Source organism: Lipotes vexillifer, unplaced genomic scaffold (assembly GCF_000442215.2).
Source record: "Lipotes vexillifer unplaced genomic scaffold, Lipotes_vexillifer_v1.1 scaffold792, whole genome shotgun sequence".
Taxonomy (NCBI): domain Eukaryota; kingdom Metazoa; phylum Chordata; class Mammalia; order Artiodactyla; family Lipotidae; genus Lipotes; species Lipotes vexillifer.
Genome location: NW_006795663.1, coordinates 1,518,506 through 1,529,925, shown reverse-complemented (window position 1 = coordinate 1,529,925; position 11,420 = coordinate 1,518,506). Strand labels below are relative to the sequence as shown.

The window sequence follows — 11,420 nt, the reverse complement described above, 5'->3', positions numbered from 1 at the left end:
GTAGGGAAAAAAGTTACAAATTACATTAACTCCTTTCCTCCACCCTCCCTGAGTCTATTTGTTCTTAAACTCCTACATAAAATTCTTCCCCAGTTTTTGGAGGTGGGAATGGGACAAGAGGTACGATGCAAATAGTAAGAAAAGTTTATATCATTTAAGATATCGCTTGTCATGATTTAACTGCAACAATGTCAAGTGTTATACGCACTTAGTGAAAGGGACGGTGCAGACTTTTGGATGGTGCAGAATTTCTCCCCGTAGGTAAGTGGTTCTTCTCAAGAGTCAAATTCCAGTCCTTCCTTGACAATGTGGCCATCACTAGAAGAAGGTAGACGCTTATTAGAAGTCACTTCTCTCTAGGTCTTTTGTTTTCATAGTCCTTAAGGACCACCGGAGAAGGCATTTTCAAACTTAAATTCTTTACAGTGTTGAGCTACCTGGAAACTATTAGAAATGTGGCTCCTCAAAGTGAAATGTCAACAGAGGGCACCCAGCTACTTGGATTTCCTGCAGGTACCACTTTTAAAGTGGACTTCACCATATTCTTCCAGCCTGTAAGAAAGCTACTTAATGATGCATAAAACTAATTATTATTAAAAAAGATTGAATTTGAATGGTAGCTGTTCACAATGTGGAAAATCACACTTTTTCATGGCCTATTTTCTTTTAAAATGTATGTCCTTTTCCAATCCTTAGTGTGTTCTGTACATGTAAAAATAAATACTCTTCACAGCAGGACCTGGGCTCGGAGGCCTTAAAACCCAATAAAAGAGTCCTGTAGTTTAATGGTCCTTAAATGCTCGACATCTTTTTCACTTAATGTAAAATCCATCTGATCTAATAGCCATGACTGAATTACAGATATATAATTTTTTTCTATTAAATGTTAATCTTCTGACTTGGCAGAGCAATAGAAGCTCTAAATTATTAAGAAGGCAATAACCCCTCTAAACTCTTTCCTGAATTCGGAATATTCTCTTATCTTGAAAAAGAAATTGCAAACCTGTTTAAAATATAAAAATTGGGCTCATTAAGTACAATTTGATGCCAAATATCAATTATAGAGGGCACTGTTTTTATCGATGTCTCTTCCATTATTTCACTATATATATATATATATATATATATATATATATATATACATGTGTATGTATGTATGTGTATATACACGCACACTTAAAACTGGAGAAGCAACCCTCACAAATCTTGGCTTTTTTTAATTTACATATGACATTTTTGTAACCTTCTCTTTTTGGTTGAATTCATTCATCATCAATGTTTGCTCATGCAGGCAGAGATAATGAAAATGCCCTCTAATGCATAAATGATGCCACATGCTCTATTATGCTAAATACAAGCACTCTCACTGCCCAGGGAGTCTTATTGGAATGCCATCTTTGCTGCAGTTTCTTCTTTATTTTTTTCTTTAAATCTCTACATTCATGACTCTCGTGAGCCAAAGGTCCATATATACTGTAAGAAACAGAAGCCACGTTAAGAAGCAGGTTAGTATTTACCTGGAGAGGCTAGTATAGACAGTCTTGTTTCAAACAGCCAAGACCAAAACACAGGGAAGAATTTAATTTCCAACAACAAAGTCTTAAATCCAGTTTAGTTGGAGACATCACTGAATGAAATGGGAGCTGAAATATGTATTTTCCATTTTGTGCACGATATATTTTATGGTGCCATGTGCTTTTTTTCTCTTTCTGAAAATTACTCATAATAATTGTTTTTTTCCTCTCTGAAATTTATTCACAACATTTAGCAGCCAGGAATGAGGTCCAGGTTCTTCTTCCCCTGCCAGACATGTGCAACCACATTTTGCATGATTATCACAGGCGATTCTCTTTCAATCCTTATTTTGGTGCCAGAGGTACTGCCATTACTTTGATGCACAGAACTTGTAAGATGAAACAGGATCACCACAAGGTTGCAGAATCCAGCGATGAGGAAAATAAAGAGGCATCAAGAAGCAGTTTTCTTCCACCACGGTGAAGCAGATGTCAAAAGAAGCTTGTAACCACTACTATTTCCCACTTGGCATTAGTGTAAGCAGGCACTGATGTATCTAGTCATCATGGACACCAAAAAATTAACTTGAAACTCTTCCCTTTTCTTCTTTGAAACAAGTGGACTGAAAACATGAACCACGTTCTCAGTAGATAAGAAGCTCGTGTGTGAGAACAACATTTAGGTCCTTGATAGAAGAAAACTGGTTAACACTGGGGGAAAAAAATGCTCATGTTCTAAAGCTACAAGATTTTTAAAGCAGCAATTATCCAATGCATTTAGAATAATAGAAAAATTTAAACTGTATAATGTTGGTTAGGGTCAAGAGGAAAGGTTTAAATAAAAAACAAGCTATAAGAAAGATTAAGCTAAATTCATCTGGAATTTTAGAATAGCACAGGTGTGGCTAGTGATTAGAGTCACTGTATTATTAAATTTTAAGATGTTCATTGCATTAATATTTGATTTTATTTTAATAGTTCTTTATAACACTGACCCCCTATCAAAAGGAATGAGATTTTCTGATGAAGCGGGAATGATAAGAAAAAAAAATAACAAGCAACCAATAGTAATAAAGCTTTCAACAAAGGACTGCGCTCCAAAAGGAGTTCAGTGATTCTTTCAGACAGCACTCACATCTTAGACAACTGATCTTCCTCTTGGCCTAAGTTCAGACTTCACAGTCTTCCTGAATACAGAATAGCAAAGAAACCGCCATCACCCACTGTGCATGTTCCATTTGTTAACTATCTAAGAAGCTTTCGCCTTCAGTGTTGTACATGCAAGCTCTGCCTTCGACCCAAAGGTGAGTGAATGAGAAAATGGGATTAATTCAAGGTTATTTGATATTGCATTCTACATAGCTAACTGAAAATGGGAGTCATCATCTATACTTTGCACTCTATCATTCTCTCCCCCAAATTCTCCAAAAATAGCAAATGGACTGGTTTACCGTGTAAATCTCTTACAAGATGTTCAAAACAATATTTCACAGAAAACATTTTATTGATGGTTGAAGACAAAATAAAACATATATAAACCCATATAGGGGTTCCCTTCCCACCCCTAATAAGGAAAATATAACACTGAAATGTAAGTATTCAGTTAAGAACTTCTCTACTCTAGAGCTTCGATAGGTGACCTAAAACTCATGACACAGAACTCATGCTGAAGGACAACATTAAATATAAAAATTAAAGAATCCAAATATTGCTTATTGTATATACCTACCTAAAGAATTCAAAAGAAATCCGTTTCTGACTTTTCGCTTCTGTTTCTATACTGAAGAAACACAACGGCTTATTCTTTGGTGGAATAAGTTATTGATATTTTGATGGTCCTTTGTCCTTGTTATTACACAAAAATGGGATCAAAAATCTGGTTCAGGATGCTCAAAGATTACTGCTAAGGCACATTTTGCAATTTAAAAAGCTTGGCTGCAATGATTCATTTGTTTAGTTTATTTGCTAACAGTCAAATTAGTCATTTTCAATCTGAATTGTAAATAAAATATTAATAAAATAACAAAACATGTAAACTTTCCTTAATGAGATGTAGTTAATAAAAATGGTTGGTTATAATATTTACTATAAACATGCCCAATTTCATTATTTTCTTGCTATCTATATTCTTACAGTTTACAATGTTATTGCACTTTTGTCTAAAACCTTAAAGCTCTGTCTTCTAAAATCAATTTTCTAATGCTAATTTTGCAAAAAAAACTGCATTTCACATTATTAATCTCATTAGTGCAATTTTCCTATAAATAAGTACAAAACATTTGGAGGATGAATATATAATGAGTGCTTTGCTACTACAGTAGCAAATGTCAGAGTAATTACTAAAAAAAGTCTAACATTTTTGACACTTTGAAAAATCTAGTATACCATTTATCATAGTTCTCTTCATACTGTAAAAAGAAAAGTCATTACAAGTGAAAATTAAGATACCGTTGCGGAGATTATGAGGAAATTTTATTATAAACACCTGATATATTCCACCCTTGCCTGTTCTTAGCCTAAATGTAATTTAGCACTGCAATCCATTTGTGAAAAGAAATTTATTTTAAAAGGCATAAAACTTACTAGTGTAAAAAGAAAAAAAAATCTGTACCTCCAAAAGAAGTCAAAAGCACTCATTAAGTTAGTTTAATAAAAATGGAACTTGGCCAGCCAAGTTACCATGCATTCCTTGAAACTGCATTAGGTCTCATGGCTTGACTGAACATCTGAAAGATCTCTTGATCCACTTAAAAGTTGCTACCAACCCAATTAATTTCTCTGGAAGAAAACTTTAATAATTATTTCAGCCTAATCCCTCTTCAAATGACCCACTCAGATGACTCATGTTTTATTGAGTACTCAATCAGTTAAAAATAAGTAGCCAATCCAAGGCAAAGTGTTATGTTGTTTATCTAACTGTAAAATTAACATATAAAGAATATAAGATTTGAACTGATATTGAAAAACTCAGTAACATATTTGTCTAATTTAAAAACCTACTAATGGATCAAAATATACTTAATTTTAATTATACTAGCACCAGCAGGGAAAGCTGAGGGAAAGTGAGGTCCAGAAAGGCCATGGAGTTGCACACAGAATGCTCAGCACCAGCAGGAAAAGCCACCATCGGCTGGTGGGTGCTGATGCTAGCACACGAGCCCTTGCCGCATCTGTATGATCTGGAGTAAGGCCGCCTGCACATCTTCATCCATGTGACCCTTGGGAGAAAGAAGAAAGGGGAGAAATATTTTATGTCATCTTCATTTACACACAAATTCGAAAGACAAGAGCTTTATAAGAGAACCTCGTTGGTTGTGATTCACCAAATGCTAAATCCTCACCATCGTGGTGATATTCTAAAGGTTTTATTGGAAAACAGAGTAGAGCTCTATCATAGAAATAAAGAAATCAATTTAAAAGTAGTGCACATCAGTTGCTCTTAACATCTATTATCAGAGAAGAGACGGACAAACCTCTTTCTTCTTCTTACATAATGGCTCAGATGATAGGGGTAGCATAAGTTACAGATGAGCAAAGTAAACTACAAGGAAATTTTTTTTTGCTTCTGCTGAGTTTTATTTTTTTGAACTAGAAAAGTAACTAATGAAAAATGCCCATATTTATCTTTTTTACATAAATAGGATCATATATATTGTTTTGCAACTTGCCTTTTCACCTAGTTATTGCCTTAATTATTTTATTGATTGATTGGCCACACCACGCGGCTTGTGGGATCCTAGTTCCCCAACCAGGGATCGAACCCAGGTCCACGGCAGTGAAAGCCCATGTCTTAACCACTGGACCGCCAGGGAATTCCCTGCCTTAATTATTTTAAATTATTGTGTAATATTCCATTGTGTGGATGTATCATAATTTCTTTATTCATTCTCCTAATGATGGGCACTTATGGGGTTTCCAATCTTCATGGGCAGATTCCTAGGGAAGAAATTGCTAGGCCAAAAAAGCAGACTCAATTTTTAAATTTTGCTAAGTACTACAAATATCCCTCTATAGAGATCATAACAATTTACATTCCCACCAGCAGGGTATAAATGCCCATTTCCCACAATGCCCTGGCCAATGCTACAGACTATCATCTTGTTTAAAATTTGCCCATCCCAGAATTGAAAAATGGTACCTCCTTGTTTATTTGCATTTCCCCCTTTACTGGTTAGGTTGAGACCTTTTTACATGAATGTTATCCGCTTAAATTTAGAAAGAGACACTTTAAAGTTAAAAAGACGGCAAGAGGTTGATTAAATGCAAGTCAGTATGGTGGGCTTAAAACAGCCCCCCTTCCCTTTTTCTTTCCTTGAGCACTTGAATGGGTTTCAGCATAACAGTTCCTATTAATATAAAAAGTTTTGCTTCCAAAATCTGTTTCTATAACAGCAGGATGTTTAAATTCCAAACATTAGCCATAGTTGACTAAACTGAATTTCTTAGTTAACTTTATGATGCCAGAAGGCAAGACTATTTCAGATGCCAATTGCTTTTGTTATGTTTCATTAGGAGTCAGTGGAAAATAATTTTGAATTTCAGAAGCATACATGAAAAAAAGTTGAAAGGCTTGTCAGTTTGCGGTCTTTCAGCAAGAGTATGCTGTGCCCCCCTTGGCCAGTATCAGAGCCAAGTGAGTTCCTCACCCTCACTAACACAGATCTTTTACACTTTTCTGCTGTTTTCCCTCCAAAGAACTCCCCATTCTGCCGCCCGTCAATAGTCTTGAATAATTGCAATAATAATAACTTTCAAACCCCAGCTTATCGTCTATCTACTAAAAAGAAAGTAGCCAAAGATGCTTTATCATATCATTCATTCTTTTACGTTGGTTTCCCCCTCGTCTCCTATAGAAAAGGCAGGCTTTTTTATTTCAAGAATTTGATATCGCAAAATCTTTTCCTTTTTATTATTTAACCTAGTTTTTTCTTTCTTTTTTTTTTTTTAATGATCTTCTCTGAAGCTTTCTCTCAACACCTTTTTTTTTTCAGTGTGGACACTTCAAATCCTAAACAATTTCTATTACATCTCACCTGCCATTCTAACATTGTCTCGATTGTCTTCCCCCCAGAATCTGAGAATCTTGGAGATGCTGATCACAGGGTTTCTACAGAGCATTAAGTATAGAATCCTTCATATGTTAAACATGTTTCTTAGTGTGATTTTTTTAATAGCTTTCTCATTACACCCCGCAAAGAGGGCAATTCGTAGTCTTCTGCTTCACTGAGATTAAGGCTCAACAAATAAATATTATTGATATTCTAGCAGAACCACTTTTTTCTTAAATTATTAAAATTCTGTGCACATTTTACTTGTCATTTTTGCACTTTTTTGGTATTCTCTACCTTTCAAAGAAACACTCCTTGAGCTACCAAGAAACAGTGAAGTCCTTCCTAATCTCCTCTTTTAGCTAACAGACATGTGTGGATGTCAAGGCATCATCTCCAGCTAGCAATACCATTAACGTGTGCTGCCATCACATGTTGCCAAACTGTCTATAAAATGAATGACAAGCAGATGGAGACAACACTAAATTTAAGATGCTGTGTTGCCATACAGCTTTGTAAATTTCTCTGGGAGATAATGCAAGCCATAATTAAAAGAAACAATTTTAAAATAAGCATATGGGGGTTCAACTACTTTAAACATCAATGACTTTCACATAAATTTACTGGAAAATAAAAAATTATTTTCTCTGAAACAATATCCTAGCCAAAGGAGTAGTTCTTCTTTACCTGTGCAGCACTAAGAAGGTGTGTCCGATAAATTGCAATTACTTCTTGGTGCTGTCTGTCAGCATCCTACAAGTGTGGAAAGATGGACAGATCAGAATATCAGCATTCACGTTTTCAACCACATGAAGGCTTGTGACAATGCTGTCCTCAGGCTTGATGCTTCTACACGGTAGTATTATTTTTATTTTTTTCTTTTTTTGCAGTACGCGGGCCTCTCACTGTTGTGGCCTCTCCCGTTGCGGAGCACAGGCTCCGGACGCGCAGGCTCAGCAGCCATGGCTCACGGGCCCAGCCGCTCCGCGGCATGTGGGGTCTTCCCGGACCGGGGCACGAACCCGTGTCCTCTGCATCGGCAGGTGGACTCTCAACCACTGCGCCACCGGGGAAGCCCTACACGGTAGCATTATTAAAGTGCTCCTGCTACTTCTTATAACAAACCACCTTGGACCCACCAGATGCAAAATTCCATTGCATAACAATAGTATAAACTTTTCTAAAGAATGTGTGGGAACATTCACAGTGAAAGTAATGCACTTACCCTAGGTAACATGAAATTATTGCCTGAGTTCATATCTAATGCCATGAAATTACCCAGATACTTATCAACTTATGCTTTGGATTATTGCAAAAACTTCCCGTCTCATCCCCTGTCTCTAGATTTTATTCCTTTTCATGCTTCCAAGACTGAGGTAGCTCTTTCCTCGCATCACTTTTGACTCAAAAACCTTGGGTGACACCTCATTAGATATAAGAGAGAAATCAAACTCACCAGCTTGATTCTCAACAGTCTCCACAACTTGACCTCAAACACAGCTCCCATGCCTAGCCAGGCTGAGCAGCCTTTTACTACCCCTGGGGCATGCCACTTGATTCCACCTCCATGCCTTCCTTCACACTATTTCCTTTGCCAGGGAGAGTCTCTATTTTCCTTCCACCTACCCAAACACCATCTATCTACAAGTTCCGGCCAGGTACTCCCTTCCTCTTTGAAACCAGCTCCCACCACATCAGTAACCTTTCCTTCCTGGGAATTCATATCACTTAGAATCTGGGACCATATTCTTAGTTCTATATTTGATATTTTTTGTCTCGTTATTTTACTTTTCATGGATCTATATTTTGCCTAACTACCCAGAACTCCTTGGGGACAGGAACTGTACACTCTCTTTATCCCTGACAGTACTTAGCATAGTGCCATGAACATGATAAACATATTTCTGAATACTGAAGAGACTACCATATCCTTTCGATAAGATCCAAATCAGTAATACGTCATCATTAATCTGTAGGGCAACGGTGTCATAAAATGAACACTTTAAAAAATAACTTTCTTCTATTCAAAAACAACTCATGACAAATTCCTATAGAATAGGAAAATATTACCCAACAATTTACATTTGGTTGGGCTATGTTTTACTTAGCCCCATAGCTCATCCAATTAAAAAAGCAAACAAACAATCAGTTCATATTATCCTATTTTTATGGATGAGGAAGCCAAGGGTTAAGGGGAATGTTCCATGTCACTCTCTTTTAAGTGGCAGGGCTTAGAACTGAGATCCCAACTTCAGCTTCTTAATCCAGATGCTTTCTTTTAATATATAAAGGAGATACATATCCATATAGGTATCTATATGAATATATATACACAGATGTTTTCCTTTAATATGTAAGGATATAATGTATAAAACCATAGGAATGCCTACCTTCATTCTTAAGGATAAAAGATTATTAAAAAAACTTCCTTCAGTTTAGTGGACCAATATTTTAGAGAGTGTGCTACAGTTGGAAAGCTATCAGATTTGGAGTCAGCAAGTCCCAGGATTAAATCCCAGCTGTATGACCCCAGGCATATTTTCATCTTTGTTTCCTTAAGAATTAAATAGGGGGGATAAAACCTTGTAGGATTGTGAAGAAGATCAAGTTTAAAGATCAAGTATGTAAAATGTTTAGTGTAGTGCCTGGTATACAGTAAGCACACAAAAAATGATATTATATCATTAGTATAAGTAACTTTTAGCAAAAATGATTACATTCTTGGATCTGAACATAGCCAAAGATCAATCTGGTTTCTAAATGAGATTTTACCAACAAACAAACGAGACCCTGCACAGATCAGCACGAAGCCCTGCAGGCCCCGGTTACTCACCACCAGCTGCTGCTGCAGGGACTTGACCTGGTGCTGCAGACTGCCAATCAGGTGACTCTGCCTCTTACTGGGACTCCCGCTCGTGCAGGTGAGCTGGGAAAGGCCATTGAGTGCTTGTTTTAGTCTTTCCACATCGCTGAGCAGTTCAGTTATCTTATAAAATAACAAAGGAGTTGTGGGAGAAACATGTATTAGTCATTATTCACTTACAATGAACATCTTTACACAGAACTCATTTCTTGAGACACAAAATTTATCTTTATATACCAGAAAGTTGAGGAATGAACGCTGTCAAGATTGTTATCAACAGTATGTGCAATATATAATTTCCTCTCAGTAAGGGGAAAACCTTTCATAGTTAAGAAAATTAAGTGAAATCATAAATACATGTTTGGTATGTAGTATATGCTTAATAAATAGCGACAATTGTAAGTAGATATTAATAACTTGCTATTATAATTATACATTATATTCATAACTGACTTCCAAACAAGCTGAGAGCACTAAAATTCTGGGTCATACGAGCAGATATGTCAGAAAGTCAGTACTTGTACCTGTCCACTGAGGAGGGCTGGGGCTGTGTCTGCTTTCACTAGTCACTATATCCCCAGCATTAAGCATAGTACCTTGCAGGTAGAAGGCATTTAATAATTATTTGTTGAATGGGTAAAACTGAATTCAAGCTCCCTGATTTCTCATCTTCATGGTACATACTTTATTCACCTACCAGTTTTGAAAATATTATTGAGCACCTATTCTGTAAATTGTACCATGAGAATGAACGATAAGATGGAAACATAAGTTATGAACCTGCTCTTAAAAACTAGCTGGAAAGGGCTTCCCTGGTGGTGCAGTGGTTGAGAGTCCGCCTGCCGATGCAGGGGACACGGGTTCGTGCCCCGGTCCGGGAAGATCCCACATGCCGCAGAGCGGCTGGGCCCGTGAGCCACGGCCGCTGAGCCTGCACGTCTGGAGCCTGTGCTCCGCAGCGGGAGAGGCCACAACAGTGAGAGGCCTGCGTACCGCAAAAAATACTAGTTGGAAAGACTAACCACATCATTCTTTTTTTTTTTTTTTTTTTAAATATTTATTTATTTGGCAGTGCCGGGTTTTAGTCGCAGCACACGGGTGGGATCTTTAGTTGTGGCATGTGGGATCTAGTTCCCTGACCAGGGATCGAACCCGGGCCCCCTGCATTGGGAGCGTGGAGTGTTAACCACTGGACCACCAGCATCATTCTGACACGGTAATATATATGTTGTAAATGGATGGCAAAACCAAAATACAACATGCATTTGGGAAGAGGAACAATTTACTGTAGGCTAGATTGGCCAATGAAGGCTTTAGGAAGGAGGGTTAAGTGATGAAGTGGGCATTAAGGAATGTAGAGGATTTAAGTAGGTAGAAAGTAGGTAGGAATGTAGAGGATTTAAGCAGGTAGAGGATTTAAGTAGGTAGAAAGGGCTCAATTTACTGGTATGGGTGAGTGCCAAGATCAAGTCTGGTGAGCTCTGCAGCATCCTTAGTTTCTCACAGACCAGAAACAGTATTTTTTCCTCCTCTCCCTCACCATTCTTTAGGTACCTTAAAACCCACTGGGTTTTGACCATTCATTTTTGATGCAAGTGAATCTTGAGTTTCCCCATCTTACCTCAATTCTTGGCTGTACCAGCTGAGGAAACAAAAGGAAAACTGCTCTTGATTTTTGTTTGTGTGACTTTACGTTTTTCTCAACTCCAAATCTTTTTTTTTTTTTTTTTTTTTTTTTGTATACTCGTAGTCAGACTAAAAAGGTGGCATTTAATGGTCGCTTTGTTAACGCTTTTGTAAACTTGCGGAGTGCTACGGTGAAGAGTCCTATTCTACTCTGGCAGTTCTGCTCTGGGGTTTCCAATACCAAGCCATGCTTACCTAAAGTATTATTATTACCTTATTATCTTTAGCTTCGATTTGTTTGGCGGATTCCTGTATTCTTCTCTGTAACTCTGTGATTGTTGTTAGGGACTTATCACATCGTTCCTGCTG

The 11,420-nt window shown here is 37.2% G+C and overlaps 1 protein-coding gene across 1 annotated transcript in view; it reads right to left on the bottom strand.

Annotated features, from left to right (window-relative positions):
- Positions 1-4,660: 4,660 nt before the first annotated feature.
- Positions 4,661-11,420, bottom strand: part of UACA (uveal autoantigen with coiled-coil domains and ankyrin repeats) — an 86,432-nt gene continuing 79,672 nt past the window's right edge. Inside the window, 4 exon segments of the mRNA XM_007467847.1 lie at positions 4,661-4,732; positions 7,250-7,315; positions 9,396-9,548; positions 11,325-11,420. The exon segment at positions 11,325-11,420 is cut by the window's right edge and continues 15 nt beyond it. Of these exon segments, the coding sequence (XP_007467909.1) occupies positions 4,661-4,732; positions 7,250-7,315; positions 9,396-9,548; positions 11,325-11,420 (387 nt within the window).